Source organism: Rhinoraja longicauda, chromosome 4 (genome assembly GCF_053455715.1).
Source record: "Rhinoraja longicauda isolate Sanriku21f chromosome 4, sRhiLon1.1, whole genome shotgun sequence".
NCBI classification, from domain to species: Eukaryota; Metazoa; Chordata; class Chondrichthyes; order Rajiformes; family Arhynchobatidae; genus Rhinoraja; species Rhinoraja longicauda.
The window spans coordinates 85,502,156-85,526,386 of record NC_135956.1 but is presented as its reverse complement, the minus strand read 5'-3'; the positions used below and the strand labels follow the sequence as shown (position 1 = coordinate 85,526,386).

At 44.6% G+C, this 24,231-nt stretch overlaps 1 protein-coding gene across 6 annotated transcripts in view; it reads left to right on the top strand.

Moving 5' to 3' along the window:
• The window catches only part of sybu (syntabulin (syntaxin-interacting)), a 113,857-nt gene that overhangs the window by 24,774 nt on the left and 64,852 nt on the right, over window positions 1–24,231 (top strand). For 2 of the 6 annotated variants that reach the window (XM_078398266.1, XM_078398268.1), the window contains 2 exons: window positions 9,866–9,913; window positions 11,884–12,079. In XM_078398266.1, the coding sequence (XP_078254392.1) occupies window positions 9,887–9,913; window positions 11,884–12,079 (223 nt within the window). In that variant the 5' untranslated portion in view covers window positions 9,866–9,886. Of the gene's footprint in view, window positions 1–9,652; window positions 9,739–9,865; window positions 9,914–9,967; window positions 10,101–10,303; window positions 10,461–11,883; window positions 12,080–24,231 lie in introns of those variants that run through there. The other 4 variants (XM_078398267.1, XM_078398269.1, XM_078398270.1 and 1 more) reach the window with 4 other exon arrangements.

Sequence of the window (24,231 nt, the reverse complement as noted above, 5' to 3'; positions counted from 1 at the left end):
AGATTCACAACTCTCTGACTGAAAAAGTTTTTCCTCATCTCCGTTCTAAAATGGCCTACCCCTTATTCTTTTTTTTAATTTTTATTATTTTTTTTTTTACATACATACAAACACAAACTAAACAAACATAGGAGATGCATATTGAATGTAAATACCCTTACTTTAAGTTCCCAAAAACGGAAGAGACTCGAGTCCCGGCATTGCCTGTATTAATAATGACCATCTTTTATCAAACATGTCTGTTGTCAACTGTAACCTTGCTGTGATTTTTTCCATTATATACACATTTTTTACCCTATCTCTCCATTGCATTATGCTTGGAGGCTGTGGTTTCAACCACGAAGTTGTTATCGTCTTCTTTGCTATCAGCAGCAGGATTGTCAGTAAATGTTTCGAACTCTTATCTGTCATACTGTCAGGAATTATACCCAAAATGTAAAGTGCTGGTTCCAGAGGGAAGTTAATGCCCATAATCTGTTTAATTTCCTTTTGAATATTCTTCCAGAAATCCTGTATTTTTGGGCAATCCCAGAAATGGCCTACCCCTTATTCTTAAACTGTGGCCCCTTGTTCTGGACTCCCCCTTCAGGTCAAAGTCCTCCGTCAAAACTCTCCCTCACTGCTCATTCATTGTAGTAACCGCTGGCGAGAAAGCCATTTATCTTTGGACAATAATTATAATGATGATTAGACCTTGATATTGAGGGCGTGCAGCGTAGGTTTACTAGGTTAATTCCCGGAATGGCGGGACTGTCATATGGTGAAAGACTGGAGCGACTAGGCTTGTATACACTGGAATTTAGAAGGATGAGAGGAGATCTTATCGAAACGTATAAGATTATTAGGGGGTTGGACGGACATTAAAATAAGCAAGGCATAGAAGGGGACAGTCCCAATGATGGCAAAGGGGATTAGTACAGTTGGATAAGAAAAAGGAATGGAGGTGAGATGGGAGGGGGCATAAAGGCTGTTTCTGTGGTGTACAACTCTGTGTTAGCAAGGGGAACCTTTATAAATCAGCAAGGGAGATAGATTAGGTATTTTCTGGAAGCCGACACCTTGACGATGTGCTGCTCAAATAACAGCTTAGATGATGTGCCTTCAAAGGCAAAATAGATCCCAACACAAACTGGTAGAACAAGTTGGGAACAACTTGGGAGTTTGCTGGGTCATCCTAATGACATGTTCAAACACTGCTCAAAATACCTGCATGAGACAAAGCCCCACTTCATTTAAATCAGGTAAATAGACAGAACTGCAGATGCTGCAATCTTCAGCAAAACAAAAAATGCTGGCGGAACTCAGAAGGTCAGGCAGCATCTGTGGATGGAATGGACAGGTGTTGGAACCTTCCTTCTGAAACATAGCCTGTCCATTATTCCCTCCTTATTGCTATTGAGGGAGTGCAGCGTAGGTTCACCAGTTTAATTCCCGGGATGGCGGGACTGACGTATGATGAAAGAATGGGTCGACTGGGATTGTATTCACTGGAATTTAGAAGGATGAGAGGGGATCTGAGAGAAACATATAAAATTCTTAAAGGATTGGACACGTTAGAAGCAGGAAACATGTTCCCAATGTTGGGGGAATCCAGAACCAGGGGTCACAGTTTAAGAATAAGGGGTAGGCCATTTAGAACTGAGATGAGGAAAAGCTTTTTCAGTCAGAGAGTTGTGAATCTGTGGAATTCTCTGCCTCAGAAGGCAGTGGAGGCCAATTCTCTGAATGCATTCGAGAGAGAGCTAGATAGAGCTCTTAAGGATAGCGGAGTCAGGGGGTATGGGGAGAAGGCAGGAACGGGGTACTGATTGAGAATATCAGCCATGATCACATTGAATGGCGGTGCTGGCTCGAAGGGCCGAATGGCCTACTCCTGCACCTATTGCCTATTGTCTATAATGTGATGGCTAGTGTCCCAATGGTTACCTTCATCATCTTCTCAGATTAAAAAAATATATAACTGAAGGCAGTAGAGTTCAAATAAGCCTGCAAAACATGCACTGTTCGTTCTATTAGTGCTGGTACAAAGCCAAACCGATGCAGTTGCAAAAGCAGGAGTATTCTCCAAGGGAGGAATAGTTCAATAGCTTTGTAAGAGACACACTGATTGAGTGTGAGATGGTCTGTTCTGTACGGGTGCATTGCTAATCATTGACCTTGGGCAATAAGGAGAAAGGTTTAGAGACTGAAGAACATTTCAGCATGCCGTGAAGTTATACAGTGCAGCAGGAACGATCCGTTCAGCCCGAAATAATGCTAGGCGGCAGATTAGTCCAGTCGGGATGGCTTTATTAACCCAACAAGCTGCCAGCACACATGTTCACTCTCCTCTCTCTCCACAACCCCTGCTGGAGAAACCCCGTGGACTAGGCAGTGTCCAGACCCTGTCAGTCTCAGTGCCCAGGGTTCGGCCAAGGAGTGGCCTAATTATCAGAAGATGCCACAACAGTATAACATCTTGCAGGTGGTTTCAATTAAATATTTCCACTATTAATTGCATTACTTAGAAACATGGAAAATAGGTTCAGGAGGAGGCCATTCGGCCCTTCGACCCAGCACCGCCATTCACTGAGATTCATGGCTGATCATCCACAATCAGATAGAAGACAGAGGGTTGTGGTGGAAGGGCAATATTTAGGCTGGAGGAGACCACTGGATTCCGCAGGGATCTGTGGTCAGACGTCTGCTGTAAGTGATATATATGTACGGTCCTTCCTTCCTGCTGCTGTGAGACTGCACAACCAGCACTGCTCCCAGCAGACCAGTCAACAGTAACAGTTAAGGAATACACAGTAAACTGATGACAATTTATCCTTGTCTTTACTTGTATTTATAACTAGACCAAGTGGACCCATTGTGCCCCAAACCTCTCCTGCATTGGTGCAGCACCCTGTCCTCCCCCCCCCTCCCCTCTCTCCTCAACCCCCCTCCCCATTCCCTTCTCCCCCACTCCCCCCTCCCCTCCTTTTAAACTTTAAAAAGTGAATAACTTTAAAAATGTAAAACCGATTTCAATGAAACTACTTGCATTATCACTAAAGTGACAATGGTGAGTAAGGTGGGCCTAAAATTGTTGCGCTATCGCGTACCATTTTGGCTGAAGTTCAGTCACAAACAAGATAACAAACGAGAGTTTTAGTATGTAGATGAATGCTCTCTTGCCATCCACTTTGCTGCTGTAACACTGTAAATTTCCCCGGTGTGGGACGAATAAAGGAATATATTAGTATTGGTATAAATAACTTGGATGTAAACATAGATGGATTGGTTGCCAGGAAATAAACTGCAGATGCTGGTTTAAATCGAAGGTAGACGCAAAATGCTGGAGTAACTCAGCGGGTCAGGCAGCATCCCGGGAGAGAAGGAATGGGTGACGTTTCGGTTCGAGACCCTTCTTCAGACTGGTTGGTAAATGCAGATGAGCCAAGAGCGTTGTAAGGCTGTCAAAGTATAAAGCGGGATATTGATCAGCTGGAGGTTGATTATATCATTTTGAGTAGTTGGTCCTTTTACGCACAATTCAGTGAAGATTCTGTGAACAATTCATTTAACACAAGATGAACACTTGCCCAAATGAAAAAAAATACTGCCATTAGAACTTGGAACGGAACAGCACAAGAACAGGCCCTTCGGTCCACAAACGTCTGTGCCGAACATGGTGCCAAAACCATCTCTTATCTACCTGCACAAAATCCATGCCTCACCATTCCCTGCATATCCATGTGCTTATCAATGGTCTCTTAAATGCCACTATCGTATCTAACCCCACTACCATCACATGGCAGTGTGTTCCAGGCATTCACTTTCCCAGCACATCTCCTTTAAACTTTGCGTCCTCTCATCGTAAAGCTATACCCTTTGATTTTTCCATCTTGGGGAAAAGGTTCTAACTGTCTACCTTATCTATGCTTCCTGTAATTTTACATACCTCTGCCAGCTATCCCTGCAGTTTCTGGCGTTCCAGAGAAAACTATCCAAGTCTGTCCAACTAGTGCCCCCTAATCCAGGTATTGACCTCCTCTACATCACAAGAACACAAGAAAATAGGAGCAGGAGTAGGCCAACCGGCCCCTCGAGCCCGCTCCGCCATTCAATACGATCATGGCTGATCCCACCCCAACCCCCTTCCCACTATCGCCCTTCTTCCCACCCAGATCACACGGCCCTCAATAGCAAGAATATCCTTCCTCAAATTTGGAGACCAAACCTGCACACAGTACTCCAGGTGCGGTCTCACTAGGGCCCTGTACAACTGCAGAAGGACCTCTTTGCTCCTATACTCAACTCCTCTTGTTATGAAGGCCAACATTCCATTGGCTTTCTTCACTGCCTGTTGTACCTGCATGCTTCCTTTCAGTGACTGATGCACTAGGACACCCAGATCTCGTGGTACGTCCCCTGTTCCTAACATGACACCATTCAGATAATACTCTGCCTTCCTATTCTTACCACCAAAGTGGATAACCTCACACTTATCCACATTAAACTGCATCTGCCATGCATCCGCCCACTCACACAACCTGTCCAAGTCACCCCTGCAACCTCATAGCATCTTCCTCACAGTTCACACTGCCACCCTGCTTTGTATCATCTGCAAATTTGCTATTGGTACTTTTAATCCCTTAAATCTTACCAACCACTGAAGTCAGGCTAACCGGCCCATAGTTTCCACTTTTCTCCTTTGCTTCCTTCTTGAACAGAATGGTCTTTATTCACAAAATGCTGGAGTAACTCAGCAGGTCAGGCAGCAATTGTGAATATAAATCAGGTTGAGCAGATATGCCAGCTAATTTTCTTCTTGCATAATTAAAGGAAAGGTAGATTCCACGATCAAATACATGAATAGAATTGCAACCAAAGTATCTTATGTTTTCCTGACAAATTTACCTGCCCTTTATAAAATACCCCCTTATTTTCCTTTAAAACCATCTTCTAGATTATGGGAAGGTATAATCGCGAAGATCAAAATCATGAGAGGTAAACAGGGCTCTGCTGTTTTACAGCTCTCCAATGCGTTGGCACTAAATCCTTTTGAAAGATTTGGCCAACGATGCTGCTATTATTCCATCCCATGTCTCCATTAATACTCCATAACTGGGTACTCTGCAGTATTTTATTCTTTAATTAGTATAGCAAAAAGTGTTAGTTAACATTCCAGAGGCCTAGATGAATGAAATAGTCTAATTCCACCTTGACAGCCAGGAAGATTGGATTCAATTAATTAAATTATCTGGCAGCACTTGGAGCATTGCGCTCAGCTTTGGTTGCACACTCTAAGCAGGATGGGATTACTCGGGAGTGCAGAGGAAATTTACCATGGCGTTAGTTATTGGGTGAGATTCGAAAGGCCCTGCTTATTTTCCCTGCAACAAACTCCTGCAATGTTTGCTATGCAGCAAAGGCTGTCGAGGAATGACCCGATAGAACTCTCTAATATGAGAGCCACGTGTAGGATAGGTAGTCAAACTCTTTATTCATGGTAGGGATATCAGCGTAGGTTTACTAGGTTAATTCCCGGAATGGCGGGACTGCCAAATGTTGAAAGACTGGAGCGACTAGGCTTGTATACACTGGAATTTAGAAGGATGAGAGGGGATCTTATCGAAACGTATAAGATTATTAAGGGGTTGGACACGTTAGAGGTAGGAAATATGTTCCCAATGTTGGGGGAGTCTAGAACCAGGGGCCACAGTTTAAGAATAAGGGGTAGGCCATTTAGAACTGAGATGAGGAAAAACTTTTTCAGTCAGAGAGTTGTGAATCTGTGGAATTCTCTGCCTCAGAAGGCAGTGGAGGCCAATTCTCTGAATGCATTCAAGAGAGAGCTAGATAGAGCTCTTAAGGATAGCGGAGTCAGGGGGTATGGGGAGAAGGCAGGAACGGGGTACTGATTGAGAATGATCAGCCATGATCACATTGAATGGTGGTGGTGGCTCGAAGGGCCGAATGGCCTCCTCCTGCACCTATTGTCTATTGTCTATTATTGCCCCCTTGTCACAAAAGAGAGAACATTGTGAATTTCAATTGCTTGAAGTGGTCATGTCTATAAGGTATTTAACTTTTTAAAAAAAATTAATAGAAGTATTAGGGGGGGTGGGGGGGTCGTACCAAAGATGCTAGAGGAGTAAGATAGACCACTTGACCCTAAAAACCGTAGTATGTAACGACGCCATTTTAGTAGGCAGAAACTGGCAGAAACATTTAAAAAGAAAAATAACAAAAATCTGTGAATTGATAGATGAGATATATTCTGCATATTAATGGTATCATCACACATACTGATCCCCAAAAGACTGATTACACTGCGAGAGGCATAACGAACGGTGGGTTTTGCCTACTAAAATGGCGGACGTTACGCTCCTTTGCGTACTACACTTCAGTGTGGGCGATTTCAACGCGGTGGTCCATCTTGTTCTTCTAGTATCTTTGGTTCGTACGGTTTTATACGCAAGAGTGGTTGATATCAGCCAGAGGAGGTGGTGCAATCAGATACAATCACTACATTTAAGATGCATTTGGACAGACATTAAAATACGCAAGGCATAGAAGGGGAGTGATGGCAAAGGGGATTAGTACAGTTGGATAAGAAAAAGGTGAGATGGGAGGGGGCATAAAGGCTGTTTCTGTGGTGTACAACTCTGTGTTTGCAAGGGGAACCTTTATAAATCAGCAAGGCAGATAGATTAGGTATTTTCTGAAAGCCGACACCTTGACGATGTGCTGCTCAAATAACAGCTTAGATGATGTGCCTTCAAAGGCAAAATAGATCCCAACACAAACTGGTAGAACAAGTTGGGATGGGATACAACTTGGGAGTTTGCTGGGTCATCCTAATGACATGTTCAAACACTGTTAAAATGGATGCTCAAAATACCTAGGTGAGACAAAGCCCCACCTCATTTAAATCAGGTAAATAGACAGAACTGCAGATGCTGCAATCTTCAGCAAAACAAAAAATGCTGGCGGAACTCAGAAGGTCAGGCAGCATCTGTGGATGGAATGGACAGGTGTTGGAACCTTCCTTCTGAAACATAGCCTGTCTATTATTCCCTCCTTATAGCTATTGAGGGAGTGCAGCGTAGGTTCACCAGGTTAATTCCCGGGATGGCGGGACTGACATGTGATGAAAGAATGGGTCGACTGGGATTGTATTCACTGGAATTTAGAAGGATGAGAGGGGATCTGAGAGAAACATATAAAATTCTTAAAGGATTGGACAGGCTAGATGCAGGAAAAATGTTCCCGATATTGGGGGAATCCAGAACCAGGGGTCACAGTTTAAGAATAAGGGATAGGCCATTTAGCACTGAGATGAGGAAACATTTTTTCACCCAGAGAATTGTGAATTTGTGAAATTCTCTGCCACAGAAGGCAGTGGAGGCCAATTCACTGGATGTTTTCAAGAGAGAGTTACATTTAGCTCTTAGGGCTAAAGGAATTAAGGGATATTGGTATGACTGTATGGCAAATCAAATTCCTCATATGTTGCAAGACATACTTGGCTAATAAAGTATGATTATGATGATATGGGGGAGGGGAAAGCAGAAACTGATTTTAGATGATCAGCCATGATCATATTGAATGGCGGTGCTGGCTCGAATGGCCGAATGGCCTACACCTGCACCTATTTTTCTATGTTTCTATAGATGCGACCCGACCCACTGAGTTTCCCCAACACTTATCATGTTTTGTTGAGTTAAATTAGGTACATGCCGAAAGAAGAGTAATTCTCTGCTTCCAGTGGTCTCATTCTAACTTAGTTAGACTATCTAAGGGTACGTGTTTTGAAAATAATTTGTTCCAGTTCTAGGTCAAATTGAAAGCATACGTTGACAATAGACAATAGGTGCAGGAGGAGGCCATTCAGCCCTTCGAGCCAGCACCGCCATTCAATGTGATCATGGCTGATCATTCTCAATCAGTACCCCGTGGGTTTAATACAAAGTTGTACAGGTCCACCACCGATTTTCCGGCAACTGGAAAATCCTTTCATCGGACAAAATTACAAGAGCGCACGTGAAATCGCCTCTGAAAAGTGGCGCCTGGGCCTGGTGAGGTGGATGCCCTCGACCCCATTAGGACTTCTGTGCCCATCGGTGGGTTGAATTTGCCCCCTGCAGATCTTTTTGCCATAGCCAACTTCCCAGGCCTACATTGCGGGTCAATATCAACCCCCCTCATCTCGCCCCCCCACCCCCTCTCAATAAATAAGACAGTATAAGGTGAGAAATTGGGGGGGGGGGGTGGTTTCGTACCAAAGATACTAGAGGAGTAAGATAGACCACTCGACCCTAAAAACCGTAGTACGTCACGGCGCCATTTTAGTAGGCGGAAACTGGCAGAAACATTTAAAAAGAAAAATAACAAAAATCTGTGAATTGATAGATGAGATATATTCTGCATTTTAATGGCATCATCACACATACTGTTCCCCCAAAACACTGATTACACTGCGAGAGGCGTAGCGAACGGCGGGTTTTGCCTGCCAAAATGGCGGACGTTACGCTCCTTTGCGCACTACACTTCAGTATGGGCAATTTCAACGCAGTGGTCCATCTTGTTCCTCTAGTATCTTTGGTTCATACGGTTCTCTACACAAGAGTGGTTGATGTCTGCCAGGGGTCTGCAAGAGTGGTTGATATCTCTGTTGATCCGGCAAAGCCGATAATACCGGCAGGGTTGTGGAACCAAGGGTTCTGGAAAATCGGTGGTGAACTTGCATTTGCAAGGTATCATAAGACGCTGGAGTAACTCAGCGGGTCAGGCAGCATCTCAGGAGAGAAGGAATGGGTGACGTTTCGGGTCGAGACCCTTCTTCAGACTGATGAAGAAGGGTCTCAGTCTGATGAAGGGTCTTGACCCTCAGTCTGAAGAAGGGTCTCCACCCTCAGTCTGAAGAAGGGTCTCCACCCTCAGTCTGAAGAAGGGTCTCCACCCTCAGTCTGAAGAAGGGTCTCCACCCTCAGTCTGAAGAAGGGTCTCCACCCTCAGTCTGAAGAAGGGTCTCCACCCTCAGTCTGAAGAAGGGTCTCCACCCTCAGTCTGAAGAAGGGTCTCCACCCTCAGTCTGAAGAAGGGTCTCCACCCTCAGTCTGAAGAAGGGTCTCGACCCTCAGTCTGAAGAAGGGTCTCCACCCTCAGTCTGAAGAAGGGTCTCGACCCTCAGTCTGAAGAAGGGACTCGACCCTCACCCCGAAGAAGGGTCTCGACCCTCAGTCTGAAGAAGGGACTCGACCCTCACCCCGAAGAAGGGTCTCCACCCTCAGTCTGAAGAAGGGTCTCCACCCTCAGTCTGAAGAAGGGTCTCCACCCTCAGTCTGAAGAAGGGTCTCGACCCTCAGTCTGCAGAAGGGACTCGACCCTCACCCCGAAGAAGGGTCTCCACCCTCAGTCTGAAGAAGGGTCTCCACCCTCAGCCTGAAGAAGGGTCTCGACCCTCAGCCTGAAGAAGGGTCTCGACCCAAAACCCGGGCACCCATCCCTTCTCTCCTGAGATGCTGCCTGACCCGCTGAGTTACTCCAGCATTTTGTGACACACACTGCCTGGCTTGCATTTGCAAAGGATTATTTGGATCTGAAGGCTGTGTTTTTGTTTGAGTGAGGGGGGGGGGGGGGGGGGGGTAGGCGGGTCCAATGTGAGTCTTACATTGTGGGCGCGGCTTTTACCCTGAACGTGGGTGTATTTTGGACCAGAAGTCGTGTGTGGAAGTCTAGCAGCAGCAGCAGCAGCAGCAGCAGGTGAGCTGAGCCTGTAGTGGTCAGTGGGGTAGACATTGGCCCTGGCTGACCCCACACTCTGCCAACAGACAAGGCAGGCAGGCAGCAACACGCAAGCGCCTGATGTGTCTCTTGTCCCCAATGACAGGTTCCAGGAGGAAGAGGCGGGATGGGACCGTTCAATGAATATCACAAGGTAATGTCGCTTTAACATTACTCCTGATTCCAAGGGCAGAGAATGTGACTGCAGCAGTTAAATGCAAGCCTGGGTGGGGGATACATTGCATGGGGAGGAAATGAGACCAGACCCGATGGTCATTTTGCTGGAAGACGCCTTTTATTTCAGGGGAGGAGAGTGTTTGTGAACACAGACCAAGGACATGGTGCGTCTGTCAATGTCATTAGAGTGGAGCCAGATGATTTATTTATTGGGGGGTTTTTAAATTTTTTATTTTAGGGGCTGCAAGGGCTGAGGATATGAAATAGCATGCTGGGTTTGGGAGATGCAATCGTGGGGAGGGAGGAGGAGGAGGCTGGTGGTGGTGGTGGTGGGTGGAAAGCAAAAAGCATTTGTATTCAAGACTAGCGTTGTGAGTCAACACTAGCGTTGCTGGCGTCGCTCTCTCTCTCAATCTCTCTCTCTGGGGCTGCGTGGAGAATTGCACCTTGCAATGTCTCATTGTGCAGCTGACAGCAGCGGGCACTGCCGCAGTACAACAGACCTAGTATCTGCAATGGGACAGGTAAATGATCTAGTGTGAAGGTTTGTGTGGTGGTGGGTGGGTGGGGGGTTTAGAGGAGGAGGGGTGGTGGGTGGGGGGTTAGAGGAGGAGGGGTGGGGTGTGGGGGGGTGTTGTTGAACAGGAATGGGACAGGTAAAATGATCTAGTGTGAAGGTTTGTGTGGTGGTGGGTGGTGGGGAGGGTTAGAGGAGGAGGGGTGGTGGGTGGGTGGGGGGGTTAGAGGAGGAGGGGTGGTGGGGTGGGTTTAGAGGAGGAGGGGTGGTGGGTGGGTGGGGGGGGTTAGAGGAGGAGGGGTGGGGTGTGGGGGGTGTTGTTGAACAGGAATGGGACAGGTAAATGATTTAGTGTGAATAAGAAGATTGGTGTTAGTTTATGATTGTATGTGTTATTTTTTGCATTTTTATTGATTATTCTTATTGGTCTTATTGTTGAACTGCGGGTAATGTTTCATTTCACCGCCCGTTTATGTGTACGTGACAAATAAACGACTATTTGACTATTGATGTTGGTACAAATCGAAGGTGTTTATTTCACAAAATGCTGGAGTAACTCAGCAGGTCAGGCAGCATCTCGGGAGAGAAGGAATGGGTCCCATTCCCTCTCTCCCGAGATGCTGCCTGACCTGCTGAGTTACTCCAGCATTTTGTGATTTAGTGTGAAGATTTGTTTGTTTGTGTGGTAGTGGTGGGGGTTTTTAGAGGAGGAGGTAGGGGGTGGGGGGGGTGTTGAAGAGGAATGGGACAGGTAAATGATTGAGTGTGAAGATTTGTTTGTGTGGTGGTGGGGTGGGGGTTTAGAGGAGGAGGGGTGGGGTTTGGGGGGGTGTTGAAGTGGAATGGGGAAGGTAAATGATTTAGTGTGAAGGTCTGTTTGTGTGGTGGTGGGTGGGTGGGGAGGGTGTTGAAGAGGAATGGGGCAGGTGAATGATTTAGTGTGAAGGTTTGTTTGTTTGTCTGTGTGGTGGTGGAGGGGGGGGGGTGTTGAACAGGAATGGGGCAGGTGAATGATTTAGTGTGAAGGTTTGTTTGTTTGTCTGTGTGGTGGTGGGGGGGGGGGGGGTGTTGAACAGGAATGGGGCAGGTAAATGATTTAGTGTGAAGGTTTGTTTGTTTGTCTGTGTGGTGGTGGGGGGTGTTGAACAGGAATGGGGCAGGTAAATGATTTAGTGTGAAGGTTTGTTTGTTTGTCTGTGTGGTGGTGGGGGGGGGGGTGTTGAACAGGAATGGGGCAGGTAAATGATTTAGTGTGAAGGTTTGTTTGTTTGTGTGGTGGTGGTGGTGGTGGGGGGTTTTAGAGGAGGAGGGGTGGGGTTGTGTGGGGTGGTGTCGAAGAGGTGTTTAATTGGTTAGAGGACGGGTGATCATGTAATCAATAATGGTGCACGTTGTTGGTTTTTCCCCTTTCCCCCTTTCTTTGGGGATAGGATCAGAAGGTGCGGGAGCAGACAGGTCCACGCAGTCGCATCCCCAGGCTGGTCCTCCGCCCTTATTCCCACGTCCACAAGCGGTCGCCTTCGTCTGAATCCCCCTTATCCGAGGAGGAGAGCCGGGATTACGAGCCCAGCTCCGGCCAGTCGCGGAGATCCACCGCCACCGATAGCAGCATCAGCTTCTGCTCAGGTACCCTCCCTCCCTCTCTCTCCCTCTCCCTCCCTCCCTCTCTCTCTCTCTCTCCCTCTCTCTCTCTCTCCCTCCTCTCCCCCTCTCTCCCTCTCTCCCTCTCTCCCTCTCTCTCCCTCCCTCTCTCTCTCTCTCTCTCTCCCTCCCTCTCTCTCTCCCTCTCTCTCCCCCTCCCTCCCTCTCCCTCTCCCTCCCTCCCTCCCTCTCCCTCCTCTCTCTCCTCCCTCCCTCCTCCCTCCTCCCTCTCTCCCTCCCTCCCTCCTCCCTCCTCCCTCCCTCCCTCCCTCCCTCCCTCCCTCTCTCCCTCCCTCCCTCCCTCCCTCCCTCCCTCCCTCTCTCTCTCCCTCTCTCTCTCCCTCCCTCTCTCTCTCCCTCCCTCCCTCCCTCTCTCTCTCTCCCTCTCTCTCTCTCTCTCTCTCTCTCCCTCCCTCTCTCCCTCCCTCCCTCTCTCTCTCTCTCCCTCCCTCCCTCCCTCCACATCACCACGGATTGATCATTCATTCCTTCCCCGCAGGAGATTTATATCCCCAAAATACAACCCCACCTACTTGCAAATTGGAAAACGAGACGCGTTTTAATTTTTATTTATTTTTTAATAGTGGGAGAGGTTTTTTTTGTTTTTTAAATTTTTTTTAAACCTATCATTTTTTGTTTCTGGTTTAACCCGTCTAAGATTTGTCACTCACTAATAATTCTGCGGTCTCGTTGTCAAGGTCAAGATGAGATTAATAAAAACGATGGAATCACTTCGAAATTGGGGGGGGGGGGGGGGGGGGGAGAAATTCAGGAGAGGGAGAAAATAAAATCAGGATTGGTTGCAATTTCATCTTAGAACAGTTTCAAACAGCGACATGCCCCACCCCACATACATTCTCAAACTGTGGTGGTTTAATTTCATCGGAATCCACCACATATATGTCAAGTCTGAAGAAGGGTCTCGACCCGAAACGTCGCCCATTCCTTCTCTCCTGAGATGCTGCCTGACCTGCTGAGTTACTCCAGCATTTTGTGAAATAAATACCTTCGATTTGTACCAGCATCTGCAGTTATTTTCTTATACCACATATATGTCAAGTCAAGTCAATTTTATTTGTATGGCACATTTTAAAAACGACCCACGTTGACCAAAGTGCTGTACATCAGTTCAGGTACTAAGAAACGAAACGTAAAATATAAATGTAAGTTATCCACCATAATTCTAAAATCATTTGACCGACTTAGGTTTCTTTAAATTGTTATTCTGAAATTTAAAATCTATCTGGGTTTCAAAATGGGGGAAAAAAACCGCAACCCTCCTTTTTTTCCCCCCAAATAAAAATATCCACTTTTATTGTAAAGTAGAAATACTCAGATCATTGAGTAGAATTAGGTCTCAAACACCATCTTACTCCTTGGTCTTGTATTTTAAGGTTTTATGCAGATGTATTAAAACTGCTTCTTTTCCTCGGAACAATAACTTCAATCAAAGGCTGTAAAGATAGATTTTGGCCTTGGGGAAAGGGAGGCAATGTTGTGTTTATTGTCTCTGATGTGCTTAAAGTAACGTGACATGGTATCACAAAACATGGCTCAAATTAAACCAAGTAGGTTCAAAGAGTTACCCGCAATGGACCAAAAGTTGAAATATTTGTACAACACTAGCATTTGGAATGCAACTGAATCAGTTTTCTTCTTTGGATATGAAACATATTGCAAGTTCATCGGTTATAGGAGCAGAATTGGGTCATTCGGCCCATCAAGTCAACTCCACCATTCAACCATTTCCCTTTCAACCCCATTCATCTGCCTACTCCCCATAACCCCTGACACCGTACCAATCATGAATCCGCCTTAACAAATATCCATTGACTTGGCCACCACAGCCTTCTGCGGCAATAAATTCCACACATTCACTACCTTCTGACTAGATTTCTCCTCATCTCCTTTAATTTATCCTATCCATTATGGTATCAGTGCCTGTTTGAAATGGAATTTAAGGGTTTTAGTTTCGCCAATGGCATAAATTCAGAACGAATGGAGATTTTTTCACAGCTCCATTACACAATTAAGATGATGTTGGCTCACTTGACTACTATGCACTGTATGATATATGTCATGCGTATTAAATCATTGCCTTAGACATTAAAATTGGGAAGGTTTAATGAAGTGCAGTCTCAACAAAAATCTATGAGCTTGTTTGAACCTATGAAAAACCTATCACTTGAAAAATCTGGGCAAAACATTATTTTGGTGATAACTCGGGCAATTAATAGATTTTTAATTGCAGTACTTGCTGTGACACCTGGATGGGCAAAATCATTGGTTCAACTTTGGAGTTATTTGCACCCCAATGGTGTCTGTCATGTCTTTCCAGGTGAGACAGGTTCACCTGCACCTCTTCCAACCTCATCTATTGCATCCGCTGCTCCAGATGTCAACTTCTTTACATCGGCGAAACCAAACGCAGGCTCGGCGATCGTTTCGCTCAACACCTTCGCTCAGTCCGCCTTAATCAATCTGATCTCCCGGTGGCTGAGCACTTCAACTCCCCCTCCCACTCCCAGTCTGACCTTTCTGTCATGGGCCTCCTCCAGTGCCATAGTGAGGCCCACCGCAAATTGGAGGAACAGCACCTCATATTTCGCCTGGGCAGCTTGCAGCCCAGCGGTATGAACATTGACTTCTCCAACTTTAGATAGTTCCTCTGTCCCTCTCGTCCCCTCCCCCTTCCCAGTTCTCCCTCTATCTTCCTGTCTCCACCTATATCCTTCCTTTGTCCCGCCCCCCCCTGACATCAGTCTGAAGAAGGGTCTCGACCCGAAACGTCACCCATTCCTTCTCTCCTGAGATGCTGCCTGACCTGCTGAGTTATTCCAGCATTTTGTGAATAAATGCATTCTATCAGAGATCAGGAAGGAAGGAAACTAATTACTGTTCCACATTTGGGTGCTTATTCTTTTAAAAGTTTCATTGTTTTGGAATGAAGAATTGATTATTTAGAACTTTTTCATATCAGTTGCATAATGTTCAGATGGATTCCAATAAATAGCATATGTATTAATAAAAATGTAGACCATTGGCTTATGATGTAGACATTTTGGCCAATACAAACACATTGAACCAGGTGAGGTTATTGCTGTCAAAAAGATGTTTAAATGTGTGCATTCGGCCGAATAAAAATACACAGTAAAAAATAAGCACGTATCATACCTTAGGGCATTTATGCCAAATTCTCTCCAGGGCTGGCTCGAAGGTGCTGGCTCGAAGGGCCGAATGGCCTCCTCCTGCACCTGTTGTCTATTGGCTTCCAGGCAAATATTTTCAGGCAAAACAAAAATTAACATGCAAATGTCAAGCAATGCAAAACAAAGATACTACTCAATATTAACAGACTGTTGCGTTCTCCTTGGCCATTTTACTCTGTTCCAGAAGAAAACACTGTTCTTTGTTTTAGAAGTTACATGAGGGCCTAATCTCCTAAACCTGAAAATGATGATCATAAACTGGTGATTTGGAAGTTATTTAGCCACAGATTGCATTCCCTCCCCCACATGTACCTCTGAACTATTTTGTGGGAAGCAACTCATCCTGTTCTCAGTTTAGATGCAATTTGCAGGGTGTGAAATCTCAGAAGAGCTTGCCATCACGAACAAGGAATGTGGTACAATATTAACAGATCCACACATTCTTCCTGCTTTGCTTACTCACTTGCAATTTCAGGTTTGCAAGAGCCATCCAGCAAAAGGAAATGGAGAACTATGCAAACTAAATTTAAACTGCATTGAAAATCAGCCAGTTAATTGGGTAATAGATTGGAATGGGTGGAACTGTTTTTGGGTTGTATTTGGGTACCTGCCAACTTTAGGACATTTGTTACCGAATAAAAGCCAGGGCCATTCTACAGTGGTCAACTTGCCCTCCAAGAGGTAACATTGTTTTTATTGTCAGTTGTGCTTTTGGGGACCATTCTACAAAGTTGTGCACAGGATCCCAGGCCCACGTTTAAGCTGTGGTGCCAGAGCATAAAGGAAAAGGGAATATAAAGGCTTGCATAAGTAAATGCACACGACACCAGACTTCACAGTCGTGTCAACAACGCGTCATGAAGGTGCAGGTGTGTTCAAGCTTTTGGAATAGCTGTTGAGTGAAGGAATGGGGTAATATGAGGCAGGGGATTCTCCGGTGAGGAGTGATTAAGAAGACTAGGCCTATGCTTGATTTTAGATTGAGAGATGATCTCATTAGACATGCAAAATACTTATGGATCTTGAGTGAATAGATAGAGGGAATCTAGTCAGGTTTGTGGTTATTTATGGGTAGGACAGGTTGTTAGGGATGTGGACCAGACGCAGGCAGGTGAGCCTGGTATAGCTGGGACATGTTGGCTAGTGTGGGCAAGTTGGGCCAAAGTGCCTGTTTCCACACAAAACGATGAATGATGCCTAAAATGCACTTAATACTTCTAGCCAGTGAAAATAAAAAGGCTGTGCAAAAAAAAAAGACATTAGTGCAAAACATAATTAGTAAATAATTCCATGACAGCGGAAGAGGTGTGGTATTCTGTTATTGAGATAGAATCAGGGATGTGCAGTTTGGTTGAAGACATTGATCGTTGTAGGAAAGTAGCTCTTCCTGAGCTTGCTGGTGTGGGACTCTAGGTATACCCAGAACCGCAAATAAGGGCTGGCCAAGCACAACTGAGGAGAAGAAATGTCTTCGCTCAATACGTGGTGAATTTGTTGCAATTCTCTGTTCAGGAGGCCTCTCGAGGATCTGCAGGTGAGTTGCAAAGTACATTCAAGACTGAGATAGGTTCAAAGACTAAAATATATTCAAATAATGAAGAGAACATGAGCTTAGTGTGGGAGAGTTAACAGATCAGCTGTGATCTTAGTGAATGGCTGAGCAAGTATGAAGAACCGAAAGGCCTACACCTGCTTCTATTTCTTAAGTTCTTGCCTTGCTTGGACAATAGACAATGGGTGCAGGAGGAGGCCATTCGGCCCTTCGAGCCAGCACCGCCATTCAATGTGATCATGGCTGATCATTCTCAATCAGTACCCCGTTCCTGCCTTCTCCCCATACCCCCTGACTCCGCTATCCTTAAGAGCTCTATCCAGCTCTCTCTTGAATGCATTCAGAGAATTGGCCTCCACTGCCTTCTGAGGCAGAGAATTCCACAGATTCACAACTCTCTGACTGAAAAAGTTTTTCCTCATCTCAGTTCTAAATGGCCTACCCCTTATTCTTAAACTGTGGCTCCTTGTTCTGGACTCCCCCAACATTGGGAACATGTTTCCTGCCTCTAACGTGTCCAACCCCTTAATAATCTTATTCGTTTCGATAAGATCTCCTATACCTTAGCTTGCCTATCCCTCCACCATCCCCCATTTTTCAATTGGATCCAGGCCTGCCTCTCTTGCTGCCTTGTCTCGTAGGCATACAGAGACAATTCTTCACACTTCCAATAAATGAGGGGGGGTGAATTCATCGTTTTTATCTGATAGCATCAACTTGCTGCAATATAGTTAACCATGAGGCTAGTGCTAGATACAACTTTTTTAACTGATTGAGAACTTTTCTACAAGAATTTGTCGATCAATGATTTTTTTAAAAATTATGATATCTATATACTAAAACTCTTGTTTGTTTGTTTGTTCCTGAACTACAGCCAAAATGGAACACGATAGCGTGACAATGTTAGACAATAGGTGCAGGAGGAGGCCATTCGGCCCTTCGAGCCAGCACCGCCATTCAATGTGATCATGGCTGATCATTCTCAATCAGTACCCCATTCCTGCCTTCTCCCCATACCCCCTGACTCCACTATCTTTAAGAGCTCTATCTAGCTCTCTCTTGAAATTTTAGGCCCAACTTACTCGCCGTCGTCCCTTTGGTGCTAATGGAAGAAGTTTCATTGAAATCGGTGTTATATTTTTTAAGTTATTCCCATTTTAAAGTTTAAAATCTTTCTCCTAGAGAGGTGGGGAGGAAGGGAGGATGAGGGGGATGGAGTAGGGGGGAGGGGGAAGGGGGTGGAGGATGAGGGGGAAGGGGGTTGGAGGAGGAAGGAAGGGGGAAGGGAGGGGGAGGGGTGATGGGGAGGGGGGGAGGAGAGGGTGCTGCACCAATGCAGAAGAGGTTTGAGCCCAAAAGGTCCACTTGGTCTAGTAGTTTATATAAATGGTTTTGAATATACTGATTTTAATGCAGATGAGCAAACCGTGCAATGGATTATTTCTGAGCTTAATAATAAATTCAAACAGTACCACATGACCTGCTGCAATAGTGTTCCCATGTACCAGTCTCCTGATGTTGTGTCTAACCGCGATAGCTCTCACTACAGCTTTTTCAGACTCCCACAGCTCAAGCTTTTAATTCTGTTACTTGTGGACCAGCTTCCTCGTTAAAGAAAAAGATTTAAGATGTTTTAAATAAACCTCAGTTTTATGTGATAAGCAAAATATCCAAGATAACAGTTACGATGTCACCAATTAAAACAGGGTCCCATTCATTGTACATGATCGGCTGTGCTGAAATAACTAATTCTTTATATATCAATGGTTCCAGTGCTAATGAACTTTATATTTTTTTTAAAATAAGACACTGATAAACAAAGTGAAAGGCATTGTCTTATTATAATTTGATTGTGCACAGAAAGTTGAGGAAGCTACTATATTTCTCATCTCCACGAAAAGATCTTTTCCATCTACAGAGCAATAGTTTAAAAAGTCTTTAAAAATATATATATATATATATATTTCAAGGAGCATTTGAATTAATTCTTTGAATTAATTAATTAAAATAAATTGAATTCTTTTGAATTCTTTGAATTAATTAATTAAATCTTTGAATTAAATTCAGCAGTCTGTAACATTGGTGATATATTCTTGTATAATTAAATTTTAATTAATTTAGTCTGTCTTTAGCTCATTTGCTGACTATGTATACAATGGCACGAGACAATGGTGCTTACAATCGTATGAGACAATGAGGAAATAGAGAGAGCTAAAATCATATGACATGGAATGGAGCTGTTGGTTTCATGTTTGTGTCATGACCTTCCACTGTTTTTTCCTCATAACTCAGTCAAATATTTCTTGTCTACTTTGCTCATCCTCATATATTTTGCTATACAATAGACAATAGGTCTAGGAGGAGGCCATTCGGCCCTTCGAGCCAACACCGCCATTCAATGTGATCGTGGCTGATCATTCTCAATCAGTACCCCTTTCCTGCCTTCTCCCCATACCCCCTGACCCCGCTATCCTTAAGAGCTCAATCCAGCTCTTGAATGCATTCAGAGAATTGGCCTCCACTGCCTTCTGAGGCGGAGAATTCCACAGATTCACAACTCTCTGACTGAAAAAGTTTTTCCTCATCTCAGTTCTAAACGGCCTACCCCTTATTCTTAAACTGTGGCCCCTTGTTCTGGACTCCCCCAACATTGGGAACATGTTTCCTGCCTCTAACGTGTCCAACCCCTTAATAATGCTATACGTTTCGATAAGATCTCCTCTCATCCTTCTAATGAGCATATTTGCATTGTGCTCATTGAAATTTCAGTTTTACTTTTGAAGATGATTCTACTTCCTCCAAGCTTCCAAACAATGGCTTCCATTGCGCTTCAACTTGCCATCGAGAGAAATATTGCTCATTTCCCATTTTGCTAATTACTTTCTCTACTTTGTCACCTTGTCCACCCTTCTGGTATTGGAAAGAGATTCTCCTAGTATATCCCGTCAAAACACTCAAATTTTAAATCTCCTCTGACAAGGAGGGCCCCAGCTTTTCAAGTCCTTCCATGAAATTGTCTCCATCTATGGTTGGTACCATTCTAATAAATTCCTTAGACACACTCTCTAAGGCCTTGACATCCTTCTAAAGGATGATGTCCAGAGCTGACCATAATACTTCAGCTGAGATTTAACTTATGGAGGTCTCAGATAATTTCCTTGCTTTTGCACTGTATTTACATAGAAACATCGAAAATAGGTGCAGGAGTAGGCCATTCGGCCCTTCGAGCCTGCACCGCCATTCAATATGATCATGGCTGATCATCCAGCTCAGTAACCTGTACCTGCCTTCTCTCCATACCCCCTGATCCCTTTAGCCACAAGAGCCACGTCTAACACCCTCTTAAATATAGCCAATGAACTGGCCTCAACTACCTTCTGTGGCAGAGAATTCCACAGACTCACCACTCTCTGTGTGAAGAAATGTTTTCTCATCTCGGTCCTAAAAGACTTCCCCCTTATCCTTAAGCTGTGACCCCTTGTTCTAGACTTCCCCAACATTGTGCTTCAACTTGCCATCGAGAGAAACATTGCTCATTTTCCATTTTGCCTTCTGATGCAGAGAATTCCACAGATTCACAACTCTCTGACTGAAAAAGTTTTTCCTCATCTCAGTTCTAAATGGCCTACCCCTTATTCTTAAACTGTGGCCCCTTGTTCTGGACTCCCCCAACATTGGGAACATGTTTCCTGCCTCTAACGTGTCCAACCCCTTAATAATCTTATACGTTTCGATAAGATCTCCTCTCATCCTTCTAAATTCCAGTGTATACAAGCCTAGTCGCTCCAGTCTTTCAACATATGACAGTCCCGCCATTCCGGGAATTAACCTAGTAAACCTACGCTGCACGCCCTCAATAGCAAGAATATCCTTCCTCAAATTTGGAGACCAAAACTGCACACAGTACTCCAGGTGCGGTCTCCACTAGGGCCCTGTACAACTGCAGAAGGACCTCTTTGCTCCTATACTCAACTCCTCTTGTTATGAAGGCCAACATTCCATTGGCTTTCTTCACTGCCTGCTGTACCTGCAAGTACATCATTGGGGTTATCGAGTGGGCACCTCCCTTCACTGGTATATATCAGAAAGAGCAGTGATCCTATTCTGCTTACCTAACTCATACCCTTCTACACTTGTTCTTCATCTCATGCCCATCTGGGATGCAAAGCCCCAGTTGAAAGAAAACCTACTAGTTTTCTTTTTGAATCCAAGTTTTCAATGTCTCCTTAGACTTACTATGGGTTTTGTTTTGTTGGGCGAATCGTTAAGTACACAATGTCTTTTCTCTCTATATATATATATATATATATATATATATATATATATATATATATATATATATATACATGTGCTTTAATCTTTATTGATTGAAGTCCTAATTATCTCTCGTTCTACATTTAAAAATGTGTTTACTGACCTGCTGACTAAATCTAGTTCAGGAGCTTGTTAATCTTTTGATATTTAGGTTCTCATTAGACCAAGTGGACCCGTTGGGCCCAAACCTCTCCTGCATTGGTGCAGCACCCTCTCCTCCCCCCCCCTCCCCTCTCTCCTCAACCCCCTCTCCCTTCTCCCCCACTCCCCCCTTCCCCCCCTCTCTCCCTCCTCCCCTCCCCCTCCCCTCCTTCTAAACTTAAAAATGTGAATAACTTTAAAAATATAACAACAATTTCAATGAAACTACTTGCGTTATCACTAAAGTGACGACGGTGAGTAAGGTGGGCCTAAAATTGCCGCACTATCGTGTACCGTTTTGGCTGAAGTTCAGTCACAAACAAGATAACAAAGGAGAGTTTTAGTATATAGATAATGGCCTAATACTTTAAGACCCAGTTGCCAAACCTCAAAATTCACGAACCAAATATTACTGGATACTTTTGTCAGAGGTTTTGTGGAATTTTGTCAAGTAGAATCAGTGAATAGGCAATCGAATTGGATAAAATTAGCATAAAAGTCACAATCTTGGTTTTCTAGTTTTAGCACTGCTTGAAGAATAAGGCTGACAGCAGTAAAAAAACAATACATTATTTGCTCAATGTTTTTCAACCAGAGATTTAATTGCATCATTTCTGCACCCTATGTTCAGCTGTTTACCCCACATGACAATAGACAATAGGTGCAGGAGTAGGCCATTCAGCCCTTTGAGCCAGCACCACCATTCAATGTGATCATGGCTGATCATTCTCAATCAGTACCCCGTTCCTGCCTTCTCCCCATACCCCCTGACTCCGCTATTCTTAAGAGCTCTATCTAGCTCTCTCTTGAATGCATTCAGAGAATTGGCCTCCACTGCCTTCTGAGGCAGAGAATTCCACAGATTCACAACTCTCTGACTGAAAAAGTTTTTCCTCATCTCCGTTCTAAATGGCCTACCCCTTATTCTTAAACTGTGGCCCCTTGTTCTGGACTTCCCCAACATTAGGAACATGTTTCCTGCATCTAGCCTATCCAATCCTTTAAGAATTTTATATGTTTCTATAAGATCCCCTCTCATCCTTCTAAATACTAGTGCATACAAGCCCAGTCGATCCATTCTTTCATCATATGTCAGTCTCGCCATCCCGGAAATTAACCTGGTGAACCTATGCTGCACTCCCTCAATAGCAATAATGTCCTTCCTCAAATTAAGAGAACAAAATTGCACACAATACTCCAGGTGTGGTCTCACCAGGACCCTGTACAACTCCAGTAGGACCTCCTTGCTCCTCAACTCAAATCCTCTCGCAATGAAGGCCAACATGCCATTAGCTTTCTTCACTACCTGCTGTACCTGCATGCTTACTTTCAGTGACTGATGAACAAGCACACCCAGGTCTTGTTGCACCCCCCCATTTCCTAATCTGACACCATTCAGTTAATAATCTGCCTTCCTGTTCTTGCCATCAAAGTGGGTAACCTCACATTTATCCACATTATACAGCATCTGCCATTCATTTGCCCACTCACCCAACCTATCCAAGTCACCCTGCAACCTCATAGCATCCTCATTGCAGCTCACACTGCCACCCAGCTTTGTGTCATCCGCAAGCTTGATGTCACATTTTAATTCCCACATCTAAATCGTTAAATATATGTTGTAATTAACTGGGGTCCCAGCACCGAGCCTTGTGGCACCCCACTAGTTACTGCCTGCCATTCTGAAAAGTACCCGTTAAATCCTACTCTTTGCTTCCTGTCTGCCAACTAGTTCTCTATCCATGTCAATATCCTACCCTCAATACCATGTGCTCTAATTTTGCACACTAATCTCTTGTGTGGGACCTTGTCAAAGGCTTTTTGAAAGTCCAGATAAACCACAGCCACTGGCTCCCCCTTATCCATTCTACTTGTTACATCCTGAGAAAAAAATCCAGAAGATTAGTCAAGCATGATTTCCCCTTCATAAATCCATGCTGACTTTGACCGATCCCGTCACTGCTTTGCAAAAGCGCTGCTATAACATCTTTAACAATCGACTCAAGCATCTTCCCCACTACCAATGTCAGACTAACTGGTCTATAATCCCCCATTTTCTCTCTCCCTGCTTTCTTAAAAAGTGGGGTTACATTGGCTACCCTCCAGTCCACAGGAACTAATCCAGAGTCGAGAGAACATTTTAAAATGATCTCCAATGCATCCACGATTTCTAGGGCCACCTCCTTGAATACTCTGGGATGCAGACCATCAGGCCCTGGGGATTTAACTACCTTCAGTCCCAACAGTTTACCTAACACCATTTCCTGACTAATGTGGACTCCCTTCAGTTCCTCCCTCCCACTAGATCCTCGGTCCCCTAGTATTTCTGGCAGATTGTTTGTCAAGTCAAGTCAAGTCAATTTTATTTGTATAGCACATTTAAAAACAACCCACGTTGACCAAAGTGTGTCTTCCTTGGCAAGGACCAAGGCACATTCCTTGTATATGCACATACTTGGCCAATAAACTTATTCATTCATTCATTCTTAGTGAAGACAGAACCAAAGTACTCGTTTAACTGTTCTGCCATTTCCTTGTTTCCCATTTAGAAGGATGAGAGGGGATCTTATCGAAACATATAAGATTATTAAGGGATTGGACACGTTAGAGGCAGGAAACATGTTCCCAATGTTGGGGAAATTCAGAACCAGGGGCCACAGTTTAAGAAAAAGGGGTAGGCCATTTAGAACGGAGACGAGGAAAACAAATTTCAATCAGAGAGTTGTGAATCTGTGGAATTCTCTGCCTCAGAAGGCAGTGGAGGCCAATTCTCTGAATGCATTCAAGAGAGAGCTAGATAGAGCTCTTAGGATAGCGGAGTCAGGGGGTATGGGGAGAAGACAGGAACGGGGTACTGATTGAGAATGATCAGCCATGATCACATTGAATGGTGGTGCTGGCTCGAAGGGCCGAATGGCTTA